Source organism: Enhydra lutris, unplaced genomic scaffold (assembly GCF_002288905.1).
Source record: "Enhydra lutris kenyoni isolate GAN:26980312 unplaced genomic scaffold, ASM228890v2 scaffoldscaffold23, whole genome shotgun sequence".
NCBI classification, from domain to species: domain Eukaryota; kingdom Metazoa; phylum Chordata; class Mammalia; order Carnivora; family Mustelidae; genus Enhydra; species Enhydra lutris.
In genome coordinates this window covers 14,206,116-14,233,871 of record NW_019154107.1, presented here as the reverse complement: position 1 = coordinate 14,233,871, position 27,756 = coordinate 14,206,116, and the positions used below count along the sequence as shown (strand labels likewise).

The window sequence follows — 27,756 nt, the reverse complement described above, 5'->3', positions numbered from 1 at the left end:
TGAGCTGAAGGCAGACACTTAACGACTGAGCCACCCAGGTACCCCTAGACTTTATTCTTAATTTTGTTTGTAAAATAATGTTCTTGCATCTATATGTAGTCTCCTTATCGGTCAGGTATTAAAAAAAAACCTGGGGGACACCTGGGTGGCTCAGTTGGTTAAGCAGCTGCCTTCGGCTCAGGTCATGATCCCAGCGTCCTGGGATCGAGTCCCACATCGGGCTCCTTGCTCGGCAGGGAGCCTGCTTCTCCCTCTGCCTCTGCCTGCCTCTCTGTCTGCCTGTGCTCGCTCACTCTCTCTCCCTCTGTCTCTGACAAATAAATAAATAAAATCTTAAAAAAAAAAAACCTGGTTTAGATAAACTGTTTTCCTTTATTAATATTAAAATTACCAAAAGAGTGGTTGTATCAAACATTTATTTGGAAACATATATAAGCATAGTTTATTTTCCCCTTCTTTAAGCTATAAAATTGTTTCACCACAATTTCCAGAGGCGATGGTATAATATAATTATCTAATAGTGTTAGTGATGTTTTCTACATTAAACTGTGCTTCCCTTTCATTTTCTAATTATAGTTTCCTGTATGTTAATTAAGAGTCTGAAGACAATCACATTAAGGAAATGTTTAAATAAAACTAGTAATTATTAGTATATTAGACTAGAAGAATAACTCAAAACCATCATCCCTTGATTGTTAGATTATAGTGTTTAAGGTGATACCTGATAGTAAGTCTGCTAAGGACTGTAATTAAATAGTACAGACTGATAACACAGACAAGGACTCCTCTTATCTATAATATTAATTGTGTAACTGCATTTATTAGTGTTTTGCTTTATATAGCTCATTAAGTATTTCACATGAGTGATGCCTTTTGAGTTTGGGCAACCAAATTTTGTCAGATTGTTAAAGACAGGGATTATAGTCAGTTTGGCTCACCTCAAAGCCAAACCTTTCATCTTCTCTTCACATCACTGTGAAGGATTTTTAGTGGCAGTAACTCTTCTAATTATATATTTTAATGGAAAGACATTTTGCAGCTGGTCTGTATGTGAGTGGGGCATAGAAATAATACTATTTGCAGTATTTCAGCCCCTCCATTCTAAATGAGTAGCTTTCCCCATAGTTGGACTCATTTCCTCTTCTCTTACGCTTTCCTCGGTTCTGGGCAGTTCTATTTATGTCTCCTATTTCTCCATGTGACACTTGGGGATAATGGTCTACACAGAGTTCACACTCCATAAATGTTGACAGACACATCATTCTTTGACTCCAGTCTCCAAACGAAAAAACTTTGTGCTTGTGTGTGTGTGTGTGTGTGTGTGTGAGAGAGAGAGAGAGAGAGAGAGAGAGAGAGAGAGAGAGGAAGAGGGAGAGGGAGAGATGGGGAGAGCGAGAAGGAGAAAGTCATAGTGGTCACTGTTGTGGGAGAAAATTCACCATAAAAACAAATATGAATAGGAATCTGGTCTTTATCTCTCATAATTCAGTGATGTTTAAGAATGAGAAAAAGTTTTAAAAAAAGCTATTTTAGTAAATTTATGTATTCACTAGGGGTATAAATTTTACATAAGCCTATTAACTTTTTTTTAAAGATTTTATTTATTTATTTGACAGACAGAGATATCACAAGTAGGCAGAGGCAGGAGAGAGAGAGGCGGAATCAGGCTCCACGCTGAGCAGAGAGCCCGATGTGGGGCTCTATCCCAGGACCCTGAGATCATGACCTGAGTCGAAGGCAGAGGCTTTAACCCACTGAGCCACCCAGGCACCCCACATATTAACTTTTAAAAGCTATTATTTAAAAAATTATTTTAAAAAAGCAATTGTATAAAAATTAGTGTGGTTGAAGAAACCTCTAGAATTTAGTCTACAATACTCAGGCCTTATTTTCATGGACTTAGTAAATTTCTATTACATTCAAGGCTGTTATATTCATGCCAAATGGGCTTGTAAAGACCCTCACCTAATATGCAATAAAAATTGGAGACTATTTATTAAACTTCATTTTGAGTTTTCATTCTAAACACAGGTTTTGCATGATTCTACTCTGGCTTCATGGCTAATGATGAATATACTTGATGAGGAATACTTCACTTTAAGTGGCAGTTCTGAAGTACTTGCATGGAAGGTGGTGCACAATTAAAATTATTCTAACAGTCTGTTATGCACTGTACACAAGTAATAAAATTAATGGATGCACTTGAAGTAATGATCATTTCCTCTGGGTGCAATATATTTATTCATAGATTATTTCAGGGGTTGTTTAGAATACGAGATGTGAATGGATTATGATCCCTTATCCCTGAGATTCTAATGTGCTACTACAAAATGGCTTCCATAAGTATTGTTCATAATGCCTGGTGAGTTAGTGTTTGTATTCTTAAGTAGCTAACAAAAAAATTAGAAAAACAGATGCTCAAATGATTGATACTTTAAAATTTGCAGATACTTACCCTTAAAAAAGGTCATAAAACTTAAAATTTTCAGTTGGGTTAAGGAACATGTAATTTTATAAAATACACATAAAATGGTTACATATAATAGTAAAATTATTCATGCTTCAGTATTCATTTGGGAAACAGTATCCTTATTTATTCTGCTAGTTTTAAGAGACTTTGTCCTAGTAGATAGCTAATTCATGAATCTGAAGTATTGGCATTTATAATTTTAGTTTAAGAGATATACATGTAGTAATGTGCCATGTACCAGGGCTTTTGATCCTTCCCCCAAGTATTTTAAAGCAAACTTGAAGTAAGAGAGACTGTGTGCATCCTTGTGTTTGGTTTTTTGTGTCTCTGGGTATTGCTACCCTAATGTTCATATTTGTATGAAGTAAGCTATTGATTTTGTGTTGCATAAGTTCACAACTACACTGTATTTATTCCTTACCTATTCTAAGCTGAGAACTCTATCAGATACTGCCTGCCAGTGGAGACCTTTTTCTCAGAGTGGTTTAGAGTTTAGAAGGACAGATCTTCCTTCTCTTGTTGAGCAGGAAGTATATTCACACATGAAACAATACAATATTTACATGCAAATCCTTCATAATAAGATATCTGATTCTCCGTGGTCAACATCTTATCTTTGCCAGTGACATGTGGAAGTTTCTGTTTTTAATTTTTGGCACAGTTGCCCTTTATTGTTTTAATTGCAAATGAGAATGGATGTATGGGCAAATATTTGAAGCTTTGCTAATATACTCATGAATTTATCACTGGTTGATATGATTTCTTTTAAAAATGTCTACACACACTTTCTATATCCCATATTAGTGCCATATTTTATAAAATTAGCACTAACTTTAAAAATATTAGTCTTTGATTTTTTTATAAATGCCCCCTTTCAGTCATTAAAAAGACCTCCCCTGACCAATTTCAACATTTGAAATCTCTTATCTCTCTTTTCTTTTTGTTGGCTACATATTATTTGCTGTAGCATTGATATTTATTATTTGCCTGTCATATGTCAGACTTTATGTAACTGCTTCACACATGTTAACTCAGAACCCTCATAGGTATCCTATGAGATCATTTCTATTTTAGCCTCATTTCATGGATGAGAAAAAGGAGATCCAGTGGGATCGAATAATTGAGCCTCATTTACCCATTTAGTAAAGGGAGTAAAATTTGAACTCAGTTCTGCCTAATACTAGAGCTCTTACTGTGAATTTCTGTAACTTTCTGTTCCCCTTCATTTATCCCAATAGGGAGATCCTTCTTTTACCTATTATTGTGTTTTAATCACCCTTATTTAGTTATAAAAATCAATATGTTAGTAAGTAGAGAGTATTATAGATTTCATAGTGGATTTGTACAAAATTTGCTTTTCTTGTTTATTTTAATTCCTTTTGCTGTGATGTTAGCATCTGGACATTTTTTTGGCCTGACATATTGAGCTGATAGTTTTGGAGAATTATCAACAAGGACACATTAAATTCTATCCCTAGATTTTAATAGATACCACAGGACCAATTGGTAGTTCATTATAGTTTTATTTGTATTTTCTGATTAGATTAGCATGTATTATTCACATGGAAAATTACTTTATGGTTTTATTTTTTCATTTGAGAGGGGTGGCTCTTTATATGATTGACTTATGTCAGGGACAGTGAGCTCATTTCCCTTGTATTTCCTTATAATTTAGAGAAATGTTAAACAAGACTCAGTGCAGTATCCGTTCATCAGTACGTTTAAATTACTTTAGCATCTCTGACCTGCCCAAGCTGGAATTGGACCACCATGGTCTTCCTTCTTCTAAGTGCTTATTCAAGTTTAACATATGCTGAGAATATTTCCTCTAAACATCTGATCATTTGTGTCCATGGCACATTTGAATCATTATATAACAACATTTCTCCCTTCAAATATTCAAATAATGTTTCAAAAATATAAGAAAGTTATCAATGCTGTTATAGCTGTATTTTAAAATGGATATCCAATTTAATATTTTTATATAATATAATTAAGAAAGTTACTATGTAATTTCATACATGTGTGTATGTGTGTGTAAGAACACCTAAGTTTTGTCAAGTAACTATAGAGAATATTTTATCACACAACATTACCTGATGTTGTCACTGTTTCTTGGTATTTATAGGATAATATATAGTTGGAGTGGCATTAGTAATCACATAGCACATTATGGTAAACTTAAATAGATTGAATAATATTAAAAGACACCAAATACCTAACACATAGTAGATTCTCCAGAAAGCTAAATGATAATGATGTGCTTGTGTTTCCATTTTACCTTTGATAGATTTTTTTTCTGCTTTAGTTTTGTTATAGATGATTTTAAAATTATCAGATCAACTTCCATATTTGTAAATGATATGTAAGTAATATGAAAATATTTTTTCATTTTAGAAAGGTTATTTTTAGTGCTTATTTCACTTCTTTTTTATTTTTATTTATTTTTTTAAACTTTTTTTTAAGATTTTATTTATTTATTTGACAGACAGAGATCACAAATAGGCAGAGAGGCAGGCAGAGAGAGAGAGAGAGAGAGGAAGAAGCAGGCTTCCTGCTGAGCAGAGAACCCGATGTGGGACTCAATCCCAGGACCCTGAGATCATGACCTGAGCCGAAGGCAGAGGCTCAACCCACTGAGCCACCCAGGCGCCCCATCACTTCTTTGGACCCATGGAAAATTGCACTGCCTTTCTATAGCAGAAATAGAGAATTACTGCATTTTGATAAAAACTCCTTTCTTTTTTTATTAAAATCCAAATAATAACATTTCAGCTAATTCCCAAACCATTTAAAAAACACAGAAGTTAGTTTTTCAATGTGCATTTCAATAGCATACATGATATTTAACAATTATTTGGAATCCTCCAAAAGATTATTTTGTCCGTGATCAATCTTCCAATTCCCTTCAGAGATTTGACCCTTTTTGTTTTGATTTAAATATATTCTACTCTTCTACACCTTATGTGTCCTTATTTATTATTTTATTACATGCATACTCTTGATAAGATGCATCTCTAATAATTTACAATCAGTAATCAAAAATCCTGTTGGTACTTCTATTTTTTTATCAGTAAATGATTTGTTCAAAATCCTTCATGAGATGAATACTTTTAAATTTGAGACACATGGGTTTTCAGATGTCTTGCAGTCTGTGGCTCAGTGGATATATTTTAAAAATCTTCTTTCTAGAGGGTGTTAATGCTGACAGCATCAAACAAGCCTCAGAACAACTGAACAGCCGGTGGATAGAGTTCTGCCAATTGCTAAGCGAGAGACTTAACTGGCTGGAGTATCAGAACAACATCATCACTTTCTATAATCAGCTACAACAATTGGAGCAGATGACAACTACTGCTGAAAACTGGTTGAAAACCCAGCCTACCACCACATCAGAGCCAACAGTAATTAAAAGCCAGTTAAAAATGTGTAAGGTAAGATTCTTTCCTCCTTTTTGGATCATGATCAAAAGGAATTTCTTGGCAATTTCCAGAAGAATAGCAAATTATTTAATAAAAAACATCCCTTTGAAGGGTTTAAACACAATAAAGGTCAAAATCTAAGTGAAGAAAATGAGTTTAAATAGATAATGTATGATGACTGGATCCTAAAAATGTAGATTTAGAGTACTTACACATGGCTAATTGATTTTGTCAGTTTGCAGAATGGTGAAGAAGTTTGGGAGTATGGAAACTACACATATCCTATGAGAAATGGCCAGTAATTTGGAGCTCATTTTTATGGCAGCTCATGTGCTAAAAACAAAACTCATTCATATGTTAAAAAAAGTGGAATCTACACAAACACAAGCAGTCGATGTACTGTAAAATTGGATATATGAGGAACATCTTTAAAATAAACAGTTCACTCAAATTAGGATAATTTGAGGAAGGTTTCCTTACCAAAATATTTCATCAGTGTGCTTGGAATATAGAGGAACCATAAGGCATAGTACAGTAACCCTGCATCAGAGCTGTAACTTCTGAGGCCCAAAAGGATTAGAGATAGATAAGTTACGGAAACCTAGAAGGAGTGAATTGGGCACCCATTGTAAAGACAACCTTAAGAGCCAACCCACATGCTATCACAGGAATGGATCCAGAAAAATCAATATGCTATTTCACTCTCCTCCCTGCCTCTAGAACCTGAATCTGGACAGGGATCCCCATTGGCTAAACTTAATCATTAGGCACAGTACAAAGAGCCCTAGTTTATAAGCGTCATTCTCCTGAGTTCTAGAAGTGGGCAGTGCATCCAGAGGGCCAGACAAGGTATAACTGGCACCAAGGAACCTGAGAAAGAGATTAAAAGAGTGTGTTTACAAATGTAAGAAAACCAGAGTTACACAATAATGAAGATCACTTGAACTTTTTGTATGGTTACTATGAGCTGAATGCTTTTCTTGGAAAGTGAGAAATTGGATAAATGAAATGGTTTCTAGGATGAACCTCAGTGATAGACTGAGATGGCTAGGTTTAATCTAAGAAGCAGAGAATGGAGGTTAATATGCATACTTTGAAAAGAATGGTTTAAATAATGGGAGATTGAAGATGGAGAGGTGACAAGGTTGCTTTGGAGGTGGTATTAATCCCAGGAAGGTATGGGAAATTCAAAGATACTTTGAAGGGAAAAGCAGTTGAAGGACCTGAAGATGTTTTATCTCAAATTGGTTCTGCAGATTTACTAGGAAATGACTAAACTCAGGAAATACATTTTTAGATAAAGAATATAGGACAGAAAGGCATTGAGTTTTTTAATGCAAATATGCAAATCAAGCGAGTTTCTATACTTAAAGACACATTTTGCTGTTAATAGAATCTGTGACTTTTGTTTTTCCTATGAATCCATGGAATACGCCACCTATATTATTTCTTGTAACAAAATCTGATGATCTTACCTTAACCTGTTTGTTGAAATTCAGGTATAAAAATTAACCAAAAAATCTAAAAAATACATTCACCCATAAAATAAATAGTCAACATCCCTAGTGTTGCCTGAGAGTGATACTAAGTGTATTAACTTGGTTCAACTGCCTGACAGATACCACAGGGTAATTGGTGGCTTAAACACAACCACCTCCAAAGAGCTGAAGGAAGGACAATGTGAATACTGGACAGAGAGGTGTGAGGGGTGGGAATAAGATGAAAGATGGAGTCCAAAAGACAGGCATATAGGAGACAAAGCAAGGACTCTTGGGACCTGGAGTATTTTGGTCTTTATCTGAGGAGCAAATGGAGATCATTGGTGGTTAACAAATCTTAAATATTCTCTCGAGGTTGAGGAAGTCATCCTGAGTGAAGTTATTTCTTTTTTCTGCATTCAGTCAGAAGATTCCAAATTTTGATGACATAATTCCATTCTTCTTCATCACTCCTTACTCTTTTTCTCTGCACCTTTGGTTGCTATTAACTTCATGAGTCACCTGGGGTAAAATATTTAGCAGGAAAAGATCAGACTCATTCACACAAAAGTTAACATATTATTTTGCTATGATTAACGCTAGGTAAATAAATTATTCCATCTTGTTTGTCAGTGCATTCTGTTATTTGGAGATGTTTTCTAAGATTAGACAGCAGTGTTAGCTCCAAATATAATGCTTTCCAGAACTGGTTCTTCTTATGGGGGTTAGAGAACCCTTTGGGAATTGGAAGAAATCCATGGATGCTTTTCCAAGAAAAATGAAAAAGTTTTTCCATCAGATAAACACAAAATTTTGAAGGATAAACAGACTCAGGGAAGATGCCTTACTCAGGAGGACTAACCACATTAAGGCCCTTTTGTGGAAATAATGAGTAATTGCTAACATCTTTTAAATGTTAAGTATTTCAAGTCAAAATGATCTCTCCTAAGACTTACTCTCAGAACTTTAAGGTCCGAATTGAACATTTGCCCAAATGTTTTATTAGTTTCCAAGTCCCCTTTGTTTTACAGAACACACTTTACTACACTGCAGGTTCCTTCGATAGCCCCCTAAACAGGAAGAATGACGGCCCTCCATCTGGCCAAATGTAAATCAGGTTCTTAAATGTTTCACAGCAGATGTCAATGCTACCATTTGTAAGCCTAGTGTACAAAGTGCATGTCTTTAATTCTATAATCAAAAACATGGAGTATTACCCTTTAGCTCTTGTCTTATCCTTTACATGTTGATATGCACCTACCTTCTAGCTCTTGATTGAGAGGCTTTATATTAGAATGGGAGATAGGGTCTTCTCCCTATTTATATACATGGCTTTAATTTTCACTTACCAAAATAATTTGGTTATCAGAGATTAACCTACCTGAATCAATTCTTATGTTATAACCACATAGCAACATTCCTCTGAAAGTTACCTTTTATCTTCTAAAAATTGTTAAAATGACAGTGCCCAGCAGGTAGTCCTGCTCCTATGAAAGAACCTTGGGATATATTTATCTTACTAAATCCTAACACAAAACTTACTCTCTCTAAAACAGTATGCATGCATCCAAAAACTAACTTGTTCTTTTTTTTTTTTTCTTTTTTTTTTTTCTTTTCACTTTGACTCCCCGGAAGCTCAGATTTACATTTAGTTCGTAATTACTGTAATTCTTTGCATTTTCCCCTTCTCCTAATTGGCTTGTTATCTGATTTTAAAATTTCAATTTTCCTTTTTTTTTTTTTCATTTTAAATGATAAATAATCCTGAAGTACTTTTTTCTGAAGGTAGCAGGCTATGTGTGAATCGTTAAGTAAGCAGCCATGGTAATAATACTTAAATAAAGAGCATTTGGACATTCTGTTTGAATTCCAATTATATGTGTAGCAGAGACATATGAATGGCAGCTTCACTGGAAACAAAAGAGAATGAAAACATTCTCATTTGAACAGCAGTGTTCCAAAGAAATATAATGCAAACCATGAATTTGAGCCACATATGTAGTTTTAAATGTTCTAGAAACAATACTAAAAGAGGAAAGAGAAACAGGTAAATGAATTTCAGTAATGCATGTTATTTAAAATGGTAAATTGAAAATATTACCATATCAAGATTCAATCAGTATTTAGAACTATGAGTTAATATTTGTATATTTTAATATTAAGTCTTCAAAATTCAGTGTATGTTTTATAATGACAGCACATCTGAATTTGGACTGGCCACATTTCAGGTTTTCAGTAGCCACATATGACTAGTAACTACTATACTGCACAGCAGTGGGTCCATATGATTTTATCATCCAAACTAGAGTACTCTTTGAGAGTGCAAGGAGGTATTATTAATAGTTACACCAGGACAAGAAAAGCAGAACAAACTCCACCCTAACTGAAGCAGTGGTAATTGCTTGTTCAGTCAGGAGAAGTAATGTGACCATATAAAAGATAAATAATTACAGATAAAATATGTGCATGTTTACATAAGTATTACATAGCTTATGTTATCTATGAAATATCAGTATATGAAGATAAATTTATAATGTAGTAGGTATGTCTGTAGATAGATATACTTTATATCCTTCACAAGTGAATTTAAAGAAAAATATTGTTCATTAAACAAGCTTAGAATTTGGAGCAAAGGCACAGTGTTTTGAGATAAGAGGGGTACAGAGGAACATTCATGTCTGATTGATTGAGAGAATATAAGGTCATTAATAGCATTTTTCAAGTGCACATTCATACCCGTTAATGCTGGAAATGATGTGATTTTGAAATTTAAAGACAGCTCTATATGATGGTATTTGTTGAGTGAAGAGCCAAGGTATTTTTAAATTTTTTTGATAAGGGCAATAAGCTAAGTTTGCATCCCTGCCTTCTAACACCTTTCTTTGCAAAAATGAAATCTATGCAAAATAAAAGTTTTCTTTGTTTTAATACTCTAAATTACGGTACAGGATGAAGTCCACCAGCTGTCAGCTCTTCAGCCTCAAATCGAACGATTAAAAATTCAAAGCACAGGCCTGAAAGAGAAGGGACAAGGGCCAATGTTCCTGGATGCAGACTTTGTGGCCTTTACAAATCATTTTAACCAAGTCTTTGCTGATGTGCAGGCAAGAGAAAAAGAGCTGCAAACAAGTAAGTAAAAAAACTTGAGATGGCTAACTCGATATTTTCCAAATTTAGTGTTTGTTGGAAAACGAGAAAATACTCACATGAAAGAGTCATTTCTAGCAAAGGAATGCACCATCCCTACATTCTGTAGTACAAAGGAATGAGATACCATTGTTGGAAAAAATATGTGTTATATTTTCATTTCTCCCCCTCACCTCCCATAATAATTTCATGACTTTGAGAAACAAATAAAATATATGTTTTATACAAGCATTAACATCTCCTTGGTGGGTTGCAAATCTAACAATCAAAGATTTTGAACACTGGAGGAAATAAAAGAGCAGTTGAAGCCCTCTTAGTAGGTTTTCATTAAATCCTCTTTGCTTTATGTACAGGATATTTAGCTAGGCTTCTTCCTAATACTTCTACCCAGTTTATATGAAGATTGTTATAGCTGTAACATACATGTAGCAACTGAAATTCAGCAAAGGGCAAATTATTCCCTGGGCTGCATTTCACTATTGGATCACTTGTCATTATGCAGTATCCTCTTTTTCTTATTTAATAGTAAAATATAACCTAGAAGTGGAGCAGTTACACAAATGGGTACCATTTGACCATTGAAATTTTTAAAATGTCTCTTTTGTTTCTCACCAGTTTGCTCTTAGAATATTAATAATACCTGGTCCAAAATAGTCCGACTCATCAGCTTAATTACTAAGACAAAAATTCTTTGACAGGTTTATGAGCATTTTCAAACATTAGTAAATGAGTTTTTGGTTCACCATCTGTACGTAGATATGTACATACAGAAAATTATAGAGTAAAATTGGATTTTAAGTCATTAAGATCAAAATACTTTTTAAAATGTCTTCCCTAAATTTGTTATGAGAAGCACAAGAACATGTATTTGTTTTCTATTAGAATTTTAATTAATTGGAAAACATGTTTTTTGACTACTTCTTTTTGTAAATATCCAAATAATTTACCAAATAGTAATTTTCTAAAACGAGTGTAGTGATATACATGAAACTTTCCCTGTTTTCCTGGTTTTTAAACTTTGATTTCTTGGTGAGGTCATGGAATGAACTAAGTAAAGCAAAAGATAAGTGCTTATTTTTTTTTTTCTTTTACTTTAAAGCCATTTTTGATGAAAGGTTTATTTTCCTAGTAGGACATCAGGTAATGCAACTTCACAGTGATGTCAGCTCCCTCTAGTGGATTTCAGTATACTTGTGGCTGAGCATCTATAAAATCAATTGGGGAAAAGATTGTGACTGTCCTAAATTTTCAAACATTGACCTATTTAACAATAATGCATTTCTCTTATCATAAAATCTGTAAACCTCCCTTAAAGTCAAATACACGTTAGTGGTTATATTGTAACTGCTGGGAAAAGGTGCTTATTCACTAGAAAATTATTTTAATTTACCCATACCTATTAATTATATTAAGGTTCAATAGTTTTTCTGTTTATTTAAAAAAATGTTCAGAATGTTGATGTCTGTTGACAGCTGAGCTTTGATTATGATGTTACAGTATAAATATATAATAATATATACTCTCTATCTATACAGCCATCAATCTGCCCATCTATATTATCATGTCTTCTCTTTTATCTTTTATACATATGATGATTATTCATAAAACTGCCAAAAATTTTCACTCCACTTATTTATAAATAAAATGTTCTCCTTATACTTTATTTACCAAAACATCGTTATCAGTTTTACTCTTTTGGAAAACTTGTCTTGATAATTAATAATTATTAGTTTAAAATGGATTCTATATATGAATTATATATTATATAATTTATATATCCATGTATAACTTATATGTTATATATGTATACCATATATAAATTATATGTATATGATTATATACAGTTCAATTATAATTTAATTATATAATTTATTTATATATATTTATATATTATAAATATATATGTAACTTAATATATTATGCATTGATATATAAATATTGTATACTTGTATATAAAAGGCAAATAAAAAATTCACCATATCAAGTCATATTATAGTTCAGTTTGTTAATTACCATTATTTCCAAAGAATTTTTACATATATATGCTTTACCTGCAAACTGGCACAGGGGAGTAAATCTGATTTTTTATATTACTCCACAGTACTTTCAACATATTCAGTATTCAGCAAATAAGAGCTAACACAAAGGGTGGTAATCCATTCTGAATTTCAACTTCTTTCCTTTTTTTCTTTCTAGTGTTCTCAGAATGAAACAAAAACCTGACTTCTTAAATGTATTTTGAGTAGTGAAAATTGGTCTAAGGAATTGCTGCTTGGTACCTGGCAGAGATGATATGAAAAAATAATATTGAAAGATAAAATGCATTCTATATTCATAGTGATTTTTAGTCTATAAATAAATACCTTTCATATGATTTATCTTTATTAGTCCTCACAGAGCAACCCTTTAAGAATGTTTTATTATTGCAGTGTCCCAAGTGACCTCGTGGACCTTGAATAACTGAGAGGATGAATATTAGATTGTATGAGAACTAGCAAGTATACATGGATGTTCATAGTGACATGATTCATGGTAACCAAAAAGTGGAACCAACTCAAATACCCATCAGCTGATGAGTAAAGAAAGAAAATGGCCTTCTCTATACAATGAAATATCATTCAATAATATCACAGACCTGTACCCCTGAAACAAATAATACATTATATGTTAATTTAAAAAAGTATAATGAAGCACCAATACTTGCTACAGTGTGAATGGACCTTGACAAGATGCTAAAGAGAGAAGCCAGCTGCAAAAGGCCATATTTTATATGATTCCATTTATAGGAAATGGTTGCAACTGACACACCTAGAGAGACAGAATGTAGATTAATGGTTGCACAGGGCTAGAAGATTGAGAGAGTACAATTATCTCCCAAAAGAGATGCCGGGAACCTTTCCTAGAAACTGCAAACTAGAAGGACTATGCTCTAATTTACATGAGTGTAGAAAAAAATAGCGCATGGCTTATTACAGGTGATCTCTTATTTTAACGAGGAAAGTTTTAAATGTACTTTCTACCTGTAAATATGAAAACAAAATTTGTGCTATAGTTTGCATTTATTTCAATTGGAAGTATATGTCATGTCAGGAAAATAATTCCCTCTCGCCCCGGGCACCCACCATTCTATTCTCTGCTTCTAGGAGTTTGGCTCCATTAGGTACCTCGTAGAGTGGAATCATGTGATATTTGTCCTCTGTGACTGGTTTATTTCATTTAGCATAATGCATTCCAAGTTCTTCCCTATTGTTGTATATGGCAGGGCTTTCCTATTTTTTTAAGGTTGAATGGTATTCTGTTGTGTGTATACGCCACATCTTCTTTATCCATTTACCCATTGATAGACATTTAGTTTCTTTCCATATCTTGGCTATTGTGAATAATACTGCAATGAATGTGAGACTATAGATATCTCTTCAAGATCCTGATTTCAGTTCTTTTGGATATGTCCCTAGATGTGGCATTGCTGGATTTATATGGTAGTTCTAATTTGTTTTTATACTGTTTCCTTTATACTGTTTCCTCTAGCAGCTGCACCATTTTATATTTCTACAAATGGTGGAGGGTTCCAATTTTTCCACATACTCCGCAGTTACTTGTTATCTTTTGTTACTTTTGATAACAGCCACCCCAGCAAGTGTAGGATGATCTCTCGTTGTGGTTTTGATATGCTTATTTCTCATAATTAGTGATGTTTAACATCTTTTCATCTATCTGTTTTCATTTGTATATCATCATATATCATCATTTTATTTGTATGTCATCATTGGAGAATGTCTGTTTAAACCCTTTGCCCATTTTTTAGTCAGATTATTTTTTTCCTGTTAAGTTGTGGGAGTTCCTTAGATATTTTAGATAGTAACCTCTAATCATTTACATGGCTTGCAATTATTTTCTCCCATTCTGTAGGCTGCTGTTTTATTCTGTTAATTGTTTCCTTTGCTGTAGAGAAATGTCTTGGTTTCACGTGGTCCCATTTGTTTATTTTTATGATAAATCCAAGCAGTCATTTCAGGACCAGTGTTAAGAAGCATTCTCCCTGTGTTTCATTCTAGGAGTTTTATGGTTGCAATTTTTCAGTTAAGGCTTTAATCTGTTTCGCGTTTACTTTTATATGTGGTGTAAGATAAGGGCAGCCTGCCTAACCCTAGATTTCTTTTTAAAGTTTTTATTTATTTACGACACACACAGAGAGAGATCAGAGCAGAGGAAGAGGGAGAAGCAGACCTCCTGCTGAGCAGACAGCCTGCCTTTGGGCTCCATCCCAGGACCCTGGGATCACGGCCTGAACCAAAGGCAGATGCCCAACTGACAGAGCCATCCTGGTGCCCCAGTAGCTGAAATTTCTAAAAGAATTTCAGTTGAGGAAATTCAGTTATCTGATACATAAATTTGAAAGCTCTAGCTAGTATGTTAGCCTCTAGCTGGTTTGTGACAAACAAGTAGAAGGGTCTGAGTGGAAGCTGGGAGATGGGAAGTTGTTGCTATGTATATAGGCCTAAGCTTAGACTAGATTTGTGATAAGGAATATAAAAGAAAGTGGAGACAGCCCTTGAAGAGGTGATGATCTGAGGAGGTGTGTGGTAGGAGACACTTTAACAAAATGACAGGGAGCGATTTGGGCTTCCTGTAGGGTTAATTCACGAAAATTTTAGGGCAACCAGCAGAAAATGTTGTCTACGGCCATAATTTCAAGCACCGTGGTTAGTTCCTGCTAAGATGCTGATCTAATGTGAAGATATTGAGACAAGGAAGGAAACAAAGTTTGTCTTAATCTAACTATTCTAGTAGTCCTAGGTCAGAAAATTTATCTAGTGTACTTTTATATTTAAGTAAGGAATTTTTTTATTCTAAGAAACAATCTATGTTGCTTTTCTCTGTAACTCCAGAAAAAAAATTAAGAGAACCTGTTTGTAAATGGACTTTTTATTGTTTTCTTCATTGATGCCATCAACATCAAGCATAACAAACATGTTTATTTAAGCTAGCTCTGTGATTTATATCATGAGGTATAAGAATTGCTCCTTGACCTTGAGAATCTTGGGAAATAGGCTAAATGCCAAGTGCAGAATAAAAGATTAAAAAAATTTAAATATTTAATAAGACTTTTGAAGACAGGATTACTGAACTAATAGGGCCAATTTTAGAAATAATATGGAAAGGGGGAAGGGCAGCAACCCCCCCAAACTTATGTTATATTGTAATAGTTGAATAGTGTAGTAGCTGATACTTACATAAACTTAGGTAGAAAATTGTGAGGAAAAACGTGGAGGATGAATCAATTATTCAAGCAGAGAATATTAGGGCATTGCTTGTGAAAAAGACCCAGATTTCAATTGATTCATTGGATACATGGCTTTTAAAAAAATTTTACAGTGATCTTGGATGAAATTCTCATAAACCCATCTGTTTTGCTCATATCGGAGCACTGAGGGCCTTTGTGGGAATGGAGCTTGAGCAGCAGGGACTTGTAGCAGAAGGAGCTGCATAAGCACAAAGGCTTGAATAAAGTGATATATTTTGGGTGGAGGATTTATGATGATGAAAAGGTGGGCTGAGAAGTTGATTGACTTCTAACCACAAAGGTCCTTGAGTGTCAAGCTAAGGTGTTAATTTCTGTGTTGGCATTGGAAATTAAATCTCCATGCTCAGAATTCCTTACTTTTTTCAGGTTTTTTAAGGTCAATTTTTAGTATGTTCATCATCATATATTGTAGGTCCTTGGGTCCCTTCTTCCTTCTGGACATCTTCTGCCAGTGTTAATATTGTAAAGAAATACTTGTTCTATGCCATGGTTGATGCCCTTTAATAAGGTTTGGAGTTGCAGAAAAAGATCTTTGTTGATTGTACTGTTTTTTTTATCATCTTATTAACTATGAGGGATAGAGAAAAGTTGGAATCTGCTTGGTATGGAGTTAAAAAGGATAGCTTCAATATGAGAAATTCCCAAAATAGATTTATCAAAGAAGTAGGAATATACTGTTAGTTAAGTTTCTACACACACACACACACACATTCACACACTTCATTTTTTATGCCATCACTAATTTCTACTTATAGATGATGAGAAATTCAAGTTAGAGTCAACTTCATATTCACAGCAGATGTTTCAATGTTTTAAAATGCTGTCACTATTTACAGACTACTAACATATATGCTCTCTTTCTTTCCTCAAATGGATTATTTCCTACAACTTCTATGTAAGCTCATCCACTATAAATAGAATGTGAACCATATACATAATTTAAGATTTTCTAGTAACTGTATTAAACAAGAAAAATGAAAGTAATTTTAATTGTATATTTTATGTAAATAAATGCATCCACATAATATTGTCTTAACAAAGAATCAAAATTAAATACTAAAGGAGTTTTTTTTACATTATTTTTATACCAAGTCTTCAAAATCTGGTGTGTATTTACATGTGCACAACATCTCAGTTCATACTGAGTTCAATATTCCTTCTCTCTACTCCATCACTTGCATGACAGTTAAGTACCTTTATTTTTCCTGAGTGGCTTTAATTTTGGGGAGAGAAAGAGAGTTGTGATTTTTCAAAAAAAAAGTGCCATAACCTAGTTATGTATAACAAAACACTAGGAATCCTTCACTAGTATTCTTAGGTATGTCTGATTTAAACGAGATAAACTCTGTGGCTTATAATCACTTTTCAGCTACTACGAGGTAAATCATGTTAGCTAATGAATGCTTTTTTACATTTAGAAGGAACCTATACAAGTAAAGGTATCCTTGGCTTTAATTGTATATTGTAAACCAAAAAGTCACACATTTTATTTGCAGTCCAGACCTACCCTCTAAGTCCTGGGTCCTTATGCCCAGCTACTGCCTTGCCTTTCCAGTTAAATATCTCAAGGTATTACAAACCCAGTGAATCCAAGAAGATAAACTCATAATAGACAACTCTGCAACTGGCAACTACTTCTGCTTTGACCCCTCCAATATCAGGGACAAGAACCAAGGTTTATGGAGTTGTACAATCAGGAGTCATGGAATCATCCTTGCTATTCCCTGTTCCTTACTCATTTTCTCTCCTGTTTCTATTCAGTCTCCCAGCTTATGTGATTTTATCTCCAAAATAGTTCTCACATCTGGATTCCTTTTCATATTCATGGTCATTGTGTTAGTCCAGCCTACTGTGTTTTCTTGCTGGACCACTAATTTGCCTCCCCTTCATCCATTCTTGACACTGAGAATTCTATTTTCTATGGTTTAGCTGGAATGATTTTTCTTACGGAAAATCTAACCATGTCACTTCTTTGTGTAATACATACAATGACTTTCTTTTGCTCTTAGTTTGAAGGTACGTAAAAACTGTTGCCTACTTACAGTCACAGCCTTATTCATGCTTATATTCTCCCCACTTTATATTGACCTTTCATTTTCTGAAAATTACACTATATTCTCCTCCTCAGAGCCCTCCATATTCTCCCAGAAGCCCTAGCAGAGCTAAATTTTGCTCTTCCCCATCTTTGCCCAACAGTTAATTTTTATGAGCTCCCAGTCTATATATGATGTTCTTAATATTTACTGTCATAGCACTCTATTTTTTGCTTATAAAATTAATTACAATTTGATCAGAACTGTATTAGAATATTATATGACTCCATGAGTAAGGTGTGAAATCAGTGAATGCAGGGATTCTGTTCTCTTAATTATTGCATCCTTAAAATATATCTCAGAGGTTGAAATTGATAATAAATAGTTTGAAATAATAAATTATATATACTATATTAAATATATACATGTATTTCTCTAATTTGTATGTATGGGTACACAAATAAAAAGATATAAGCATTTTTTTTGACGTAGTGGTGGTCATATTTCCATAGACACAAACTAACATTCCTGGTCAGGATATAATAAAAATTGTTATTCTATCAATTGTTCTGTTCCAAAGTGATACAGTTGTGGACATGATTTTGTTGTTTTTCAAAAGAATTCCAGAAGAAAACCAAAATGTGTGTGTGTGTGTGTGTGTGTGTATACACACACACACACTCTGTATACACTGTGAGATTCAATGCACACATTTTCTTTAACATTTGTTAATTTTGCCCAACTAACACCTTGTAAATTTACAAATGAATTGCATTAGGAAAAATTGCAACTAAAGAAAGTCTACCTTAGTAGTCTAGAAACTACGAAGTGAGAAAGGAGATGAGGAATAACCAAAGTCAATTTAAGCTACTCAGTGTTTAAAAACTCCCATGGGGATTAGACAGATTCAGTAGGTGGGATAAGAAGAATGTCTAAATTCTCCTCTTGTTCACATTCTGAGCTTCACCAAATACTGGTTTTCTCCTGTGTTCCTGGCAAAGGCATTCTTGGTTATATTTTCCAACATGTAGTTATTTATTTAACAAATACTGATTCCTTGCAAGACACTGTACTGGTCATTGGGGATAGATTGCTAAGCTAAAACCACATGCTTTTTTGCTGCCATTATGCTTGCAAACTGGGGAAAGACACAGCCATTAATCTTAAAATCAAGCTGGTATTTTTATAATTACAATTGAGATGAGTGCTTGAAAAGAAAAGGCCAAGGCCATGGCTCTGTTACTAAGGAAACTTATCCAGACTGGGAAGGTCAGCAAAGATTTCCTTGAGAATGTACTGCTTAATACAGAAGCCAGAGGATGAATAGGAATTTATAAGACTAGGGGGGGTAGTATGTGATGGGTAATTAAGAAGTAGAGAAGTCTTATTTCCCTGGAACACAGAGGGAGGTGGGTGATGAAAGATGAGTCTGGAGAGGTGGATAGTCTAAGGGGTCTTATATGAGCCAAGTATGAGGAGTCTAGAAAAATGAAACAGTATTGATAATTTTTATGCTGTGGTATCTCATTGTGGTTTTGATTTGTATTTCCCTGATGCCAAGTGATGTTGAGCATTTTTTCATGTGTCTGTTGGCCATTTAGATGTCTTCTTTGGAGAATTGTCTATGCATGTCTTCTGCCCACCTCTTGATTGGATTATTTGTTCTTTGGTTGTTGAGTTTGAAAAGTTCTCTATAGATTTTAGTTATTAGCCCTTTATCAGATAAGTCATTTGCAAATATCTTCTCCCATTCTGTAGGTTGTCTTTTGGTTTTGTTGAATGTTTTCTTTCTTTTTTTTTAAGATTCTATTTATTTATTTGACAGACAGAGACCACAAATAGGCAGAAAGGTAGGCAGAGAGAGAGGAAGGGAAGCAGGCTCCCTACCGAGCAGAGAGCCCCATGTGGGGCTCGATCCCAGGACCCCAGGATCATGACCTGAGCTGAAGGCAGGGGCTTTAACCCACTGAGTCACTCAGGCGCCCCTGTTGAGTGTTTTATTTGCTGTGTAAAAGCTTTTTATGTTGATGTCAAGTCCCAGTAGTTCATTTTTGCCTTTGTTTCCCTTGCCTTTGGAGACATGTCTAGCAAGAAGTTGCCAAGGTCAAAGATGTTACTACCTATGTGCTCCTCTAGAATTTTAATGGATTCTTGTCTCACATTTAGGTCTTTCATCCATTTTAAGTCTATTTTTGTGTGATGTGGATGGAACTAGAGGGTATTATGCTAAGCAAAATAAGTCAATCAAAGAAAGACAATGATCCTATGATTTCATTCATATGTGGAATTTAAGAAACAAAACAGAAGAGCATAGGGGAAGGGAGGGAAAAATTAAACAAGACAAAAATCAGAGAGGGAGACAAACCATAAGAGACTCTTAATCATAGCAAACAAAAATGAGGATGGGGTCGGGGCGCCTGGGTGGCTCAGTGGGTTAAAGCCTCTGCCTTCGGCTTGGGTCATGGTCCCAGGGTCCTGGGATCGAGCCCCACATCGGGCTCTCTGCTCTGCAGGGAGCCTGCTTCCTCCTCTCTCTCTCTCTGCCTGCCTCTCTGCCTACTTGTGATCTCTGTCTGTCAAATAAATAAATAAATAAATCTTTAAAAAAATGAGGATGGGGTAACTGGGTAATGGATATTAAGGAGGGCATGGGATATAATGAACACTGGGTGTTACATAAGACTGATGAATCACTGAACTCTACCTCTGAAACTAATAATACACTATGTGTTAATTGAATTTAAATAAAAAATAAAATACAATGAATGCATGATCCCAAGGGAAAAAATATGCTGTGATGTAGCATCATAAATCAGTTTTGCATTTTCAAAAACTGAGTGTAGTGGTTGATTGAAAGGAAGCAGGAGCATGTATGGAGAGATTAGGAAGTATCTTACATTATATGGGCTTTGCATGTACTAGGTAACTTACATGTGAGATGCAAAGATACTTTTGATCATTTCAGAAGTCATCTGCCTTCTCAGAATAGAGGGAAGGTTGGCTTAGCTCTCAGTGGGAGAACTTTATGTCTTGTACCTGAATGCAGTTATACAGAAAAATCATCAACAATTCAGAGACAGAAATGGTTGATTTTTCATTACACAGAAGGCGTCTAAAGAAGGGAGATTATATCAAGACCTCCCCCAGAACAGAGGCAGACTTGAGGGTAATATTAGAGTCCATTGGGTAGCTATTACCATAGCTTTTCAGATAAAAGTATTTCCTGATCGATGAACCTACATGTGGGCAATGAGATAGCTAGTTCAGAAGCTATGTACTTGGTAGGTCTTCTTTCAGTTCTAGCTCCTCCCTAATGCAATCCATCTGTGAAACACCTGGAATGTTTACTAGGGATCCAGATAGCAAAGGAAGAAATGTACCTGAACATTCTGAATGAAAATATGGAATAAGAAGTTCCATCTATGCAATACCATAAACAGTGTCCACATGTAATGATGGCCTGGATTTTCAATACTTTATCATTTTAAAGGGAATTTACATTACTGTGTAATGTAAATTATATATTGAATAATGCAAATTAATGCATACTTTGTTAATATTTTGGCTAAATTAATGGAAAAATATCAAATTATGATTATTTCCTAAGTTCTAAAAATTCATCAAATTTATTAATCTTTTAGAATGTTTCAGTGTTTATCTTTTTTCTGGATTTGAGAGACTTTGATTTTATGCTGACCTGTGCTTTTCAAAAAGCAATGGATTCTTTAAATTTATGGCATTGATCTATCTATCTATATACCTATCATTTTCCTTCTTCTCTCCCTCCCTGAATTCTGTGCATAGATGGATGCTGACTGAGTTATGGACAGTTATGGACAATCTATAATATTATGATATCTCATAAATTAACTGTTTTATACTTCTGCCATGCTTATATTACCTTAATACTTTATTGATAAGCTGACAAATCTGAAAATTTTTCTTTCTTCTCATTTAATGTAGGTACAGTTTTAACTGTGTAAACAATTATAGTTGTATAAAGTATATATACACATATATTCACATATGGTTTAAAGTTTGTACGTAACTATGTATACACACACACACACACTGTACTCAATGTATTTTTCATTCCCTAATTTATACTTATACTTTTCATTCCCTAATTTATATTTATATATAAATTTATATATATATATATATATATATATATGTATACATATATATATAAAGGGAAGTATGCTGCTAAGTAATAGGTTTGACTTTGAAACCAGACAAACCTGGTTTAAAATCCTGGCTCTACTATTTACTAGGTTCTTGTATGTGAGCAAATTACTTGACCTTTTTTTGTAGCCTCAGTTTCCTTGGCTCTAAATGAAAATAAAAATGCTTATCTCACATGTGTATTGCAAGAATGATAATATGGATAATCATTATTAGAGTTTCTGATACATATTAAACACACAGAATTTTTTAATAAAATAAGTGACATGATGTAGTTAAAATATCAACTGCTGTGCATGATACTTTCTGCAAAAGCAAATGCTGGCACACAAAGAATAGCCTTCAAAGTCAATATACATGAACTCTCCTTGGTTTCTCCAAGTACAGTCTCTGTTATCATGCACACATTACTTAGCCTCTATGTTTTGTCATTTCATTACCTTAAAAAAATTACTTTAACAGCATAAACCTTCCAAGTCTGATGTGAGGATTCAGTGTTTTGTGTGTGTGTGTGTGTGTGTGTGTGTGTGTAGTTTCTGTCCAAGTATCATACATGAAGTAGGATTTTATCTTCAGTATCATCATCACATTCTAATTTGTATCTTGTATCTTCACATTTTCACAACTTGCTGATATTTGTAATTAGAAGTGTGATTTAGTTTCTAACAACTTAGGAAAACATAATGACAAAGTATAAAATAATGAAATGATTCTCTTCTTTTGCCTTTTGATAAAGTTTTTGACATTTTGCCACCCATGCGCTATCAGGAGACCATGAGTACCATCCTGACATGGATCCAGCAGTCAGAAACAAAACTCTCTATACCTCAGGTCACTGTTACTGAATATGACATCATGGAACAGAGACTCGGAGAGTTACAGGTCTGTGAATATTTGAATGTCTTAAACAATGTAGTGCAGATATCATTTATCAAACAGTCACATTGGTGTAACCTTTATTTTTTACATTGGTGTAATATGAAAATAATAAAAATAAAATAATTGTGGTAGGTATGATAGTTTGAAATTGGAAAAGTGAAGATGAGATTTTTAAAAATGTAATATTTTATGCATTTGTGCTTTCTCTCCATAAGACAAAAATTCTTTCTTTGAAGAGACAGGGTATGTGTATGAATTATATTATTTCTTATTTAGTAATTATTTTCAGGTACAATGATTTTGATTATTATAAAAGTTGTGGTATTATTCCCCCTTTGGCTTGCTAATTTAGAACTCCTTTCACATTTCCATACATACAGTGGTAAAATCTGTGTAGTTATAAAATAAATTTTAAACATTAGCCTTATGTAATATCATAACTATTTTTCGAGTTCTATTTACATTTTTAGCAGCCTTATATCGAGTAATAGAAAAATACTAATATGGTAAATAAAAAAAATTAGGAGGTTTCAGAATATTTTTCCTGCTAATTCTGAAAAGTTTGTGTTGCATGCAGTCACGTTTTATTTTTTAAGTCAAGAAAGCATTTATTAATTATATTTTGGAGCTATGTGTACATTTTGAGAGCTAAGAAAAAAATAAAAAAATAACTTTTATATGAAGAGTTCTTTTTCAAGAATTAAATATTATTTCTTAAAGTTATGTTACAGCTATTTCTTCAAAGAAATCTCTGTTTAAACATTTCTCACTATATATTGCCCTATTTAGACTGACTGTGTCCTGTGCTATCACATCAAGCAACCTATAACTATTTGATCTTGTTTTTTTTAATCTTCTTTTTAATACTTGGAATGATTCCAAAATTTACTTTGAAGAATAGTGATGTAATAGAACTATAAGCTTAAAAAGAGTACAAAGAATACAGCAACTAGAGGAGTAGATTGAGTATACACAAAATGGTGTATAGATGAGTAGAAGAGTATACTTGTACTGAAGAAACATTGAAGAGAAAAATTATTTATAACTATTACTGAGGAATTGTATCAAGTAGCTGAAAAAAATGTCATTAGAACTTTGTGTCAAATGTTACACCAAAACAAAATACCACATATATTAAAAAGTTCAAAAACATTTAATAAGGACAAATTTTAGAGAAATTTTTGAGTAAAATATTTTAAAACATACAAGAGAGAAGCACACAAACCAATGGACACAATTGCAAACATGGTAAAAATACCAGACAATTTAAAAGAAAGATGAAACCATGGAAAAAAATTGTCTGAATAAGGGAGAATCATTAGTAATGAATTTACAAAGAGAGGCATAAACAACCATTAAACCTATGAAAATTTATAATTCAAATTATAAAGGATGAAATACAAATGAATAACATGGAATACCATTTTTCACATCTAACTTGCAAACAAAAAGATATAATAAGTGCAAGTCTGGCAGCAATGAACTGCCTTCTCACTTTCTGGTGGGAATATAAATTGAATTACAGTTTTACTGAGAAAACCTTTCATTACTTCCTGATAATGTACAAAATAATTAATTGTGATATGCATGTGAATACTATTTTCATGAAGTCTATATCTTAAGCAATAATCAGAATACATGAAAAAATAGAAAAATAGATGGAGATAGATAGATGGGGAGATTATAAACATAATTTATAGAGGTGGAAAATTAGAAGTTAATTTGTGGAGTTAATAATGGGAAATGGTTAAATGAACCAGAGACGCCATTAAAATTTATGTTTTTGAAAAATACTTAATGACGTGGGAGAAGACACAAAAATAAAAGGCCTAGCTCAAAATGTAGTTATATGTATGCTAGATATTGTCTAAATAATAAATCAAATTTAATGAAGTAAAATTATAGCAAAGTAAAAAAAATTAAAATATCACAAAGTAGGCATATTCTACAACTATAAAAGGTATGCATTTGGCATATTTGGGGAGTATTATAGATCACATTATAAAAGAAGAGATGATTGTGTATGTGTGTATATAATATATTCACATGTTCAATAGTTAGAGAAACACAAAGTTTATGTAAAATCATATATAAATAGGTAACTTTTCCATGTTTTATCTTGATCCTTTATTACTCTTTAGCTAGAAAGTAATAAATAGCAAGTAGAAAAACCCTAAAGATAGATATTCTGTTATAAGCTATTGCATAGGTTACACAGGATAATTGTAAAACCAACTTTAGAAATTTTCCCCAAAATTATCCTAGAATTTCATTATAACACTAAAAAAAGTCTTGTAAAAAATGTGAAACTTTAGTTAATTGGCATTTGTAGGCCATCTGTCTGATAACTTACTCAGTTTTGTTATCCCATCTATCTATATGATTTAGTTATGTTATTACCTAGAGAGTGTTAGAAGTTGTCTTACTAAAGACTTGGTGTAATTGAATTAACTCCCTAACTATATTATAAATATAGATATTAATATCCAGACATGATGCAATAAAATTAGGTGTGCTAGAACTCTGGTTCATTTAGATATAGTTAGGGTTATTTTTGACATTGTTCCTAAAAAGAAGCATAGATTTTTAAATAAAATATTTCTGTGCAATTACTCTTAGGGTAAACAGTAGAATTTAAGTTACTCCTAATCATTCTGTAACTGATGGCACATCATCTATATTTTTAGATGTTTGAATCACATCGCTTTCACTGTAAATACATTTAAGTGAAACTTGTAAGTGAAACTGTGCAATGAAACTTGTTATTTTTCATCAATTAGTATATGTGTGGTTTCCTTTTTTAAATTTGAGGCTTTACAACGCTCTCTGCAAGAGCAACAAAGTGGCCTAAACTATCTCAGCACCACTGTGAAAGAGATGTCGAAGAAAGCACCGCTGTCTGATATTAGCAAGAAGTATCAATCAGAATTTGAAGAGATTGAGGGCCGCTGGAAGAAGCTGTCTTCCCATCTGGTTGAACATTGCCAGAAGCTCGAGGAGCAAATGGCTAAACTTCGAAAAATTCAGGTAATCCAAGCTTGAACTCTTGTATTCATTTGTTTTCCTGGCTTGTTTCTCCCCTAATGATGTGTTCTAAAATTTAAAGGCAAATAGAAATTTAACCTCTATAGTTCTTCAAAGTGAGTGATAAGATCAAAAGACACCCATTTTTCTCAAATGAGTGTATCTTGCTTATTTCTTTTAAGAAAACAGTAGTTAAGATTTCACCTTTCTAGATTTTCTTAAGAATTATTATTTTTTGCCAAAAAAACTGATGGGACTTAAATATATTTTTAGCTTAATATTTTTCAAAACCAGTCTCTCCTTTAGCCTGGCTGCTTTTTAAAATATAGATATCACTTAGCTTATGAATAGATAAAAAGTTATCTGTCATGGAATATAGTCATATCATTTTATCTGCATATTTTGCCTATAATTGTTTTTATAAATTTGACCTCATTACCTTCCGGCGACCAGCTCCTACTGACTTAATTCGTTTGAATAGTGCCACTGTGCTCCTAATCACCCAAGCTGGAAATGGTAAACCAACAATTACATTCTAGTCTAAAGCCTAAAATATTTACTGAGATAGGTAATACCTCTCTTACAGTGTGAATTATTGTGAAGAATATTAATGCTTTGACAGCATCATGGCATAATGAAAAGCATTATGAACAAGATACTTCTGGTTGAAGTCCCAGTGCAGCTATTAGTTGTTTGTTTTTACCTTTTAGAAACCAAAAGAACGAGTCCTGAAACAATCCGTAAAGTAAAACATACATATGAACATATCTCTGCATATAAACATATGTGCACACACATATGTGCAAACCCATTTTTCCCAGTACCAGTGGTTAAAGAGGGTATAAATACATGGTCTTTGCCAATAAGGAGCCCACAATCTAGTGAAGGGAATAGGTGTGTTAGTTCCCTATTGCTGCTGTCATGAATTACTGCAAATTTAGTAGCTTAACATGGCACCAATTTATTATCTTATAGTTCTGGAGGTCAGAAGTCCAAAATCAGCTGCAGTGGGCTAAAATCAAGGAGTAGATAGGGCTATGTCTTTTCTGGAGTATTTAGCAAAGAATCTGTTGCTTTGTCCTTGTTAGCTTCTGGAAAATGGTATTTCTCCCCTGATATCTGCATCTTCTCTATTCAAGTCAGCAGCACAGCATCTCAGGGCCTCTCTATATGTCACACTCCTGACCCCCTCTTAATAAGGACCCTTGTAATTACATTGTGCCTAGCTAGATAACCCAAAATAACCTCTCCATTTCAAAATATTTAATCTCATCTGCAGAGTATTTTTTTTTGCCAGGTAAGGGACCATATTCCCAGGTTGCAAGAATGAGGGCATGAACATCTTAGCGAGGTCATTATTCAGCCAACACAGGAAGTAAATTAATGAGTATGGTAAACATTACTACAAGAGACAGAAAAGAAATCCAACATCAGCTGGGCAAAGGGGCTATGCAATGTTCTTGGAACATGTGTTATCTGGGCTACACCTTGAACAAGTAGAATTCAGTCAGCTGATAAAGAGGGAAAGAAGGTACCTCACACGATGAAGCCATATATTCACTTAGCCAGAAGGGGTTCAGTCTTGGAGAGACAAAAATATGTTTGGAGATTAATAATGCATGTGATTAGGGGCACCTGGGTAGCTCAGTGGGTTAAAGCCTCTGCCTTCGGCTCAGGTCATGATCTCAGGGTCCTGGGATTGAGCCCCACATCGGGCTCTCTGCTCAGCAGGGAGCCTGCTTCCTCCTCTCTCTCTGCCTGATGCTCTGCCTACTTGTGATCTCTCTCTGTCAAATAAATAAATAAAATCTCA

The 27,756-nt window shown here is 33.7% G+C and overlaps 1 protein-coding gene across 1 annotated transcript in view; it reads left to right on the top strand.

Moving 5' to 3' along the window:
- Nucleotides 1-27,756, top strand: part of LOC111150534 (dystrophin) — a 2,087,545-nt gene that overhangs the window by 722,039 nt on the left and 1,337,750 nt on the right. Inside the window, exons 20-23 of the mRNA XM_022508030.1 lie at nucleotides 5,663-5,904; nucleotides 10,319-10,499; nucleotides 22,777-22,922; nucleotides 25,731-25,946. Coding sequence (XP_022363738.1) covers nucleotides 5,663-5,904; nucleotides 10,319-10,499; nucleotides 22,777-22,922; nucleotides 25,731-25,946 — 785 coding nt within the window. The remainder of the gene's footprint in view (nucleotides 1-5,662; nucleotides 5,905-10,318; nucleotides 10,500-22,776; nucleotides 22,923-25,730; nucleotides 25,947-27,756) is intronic.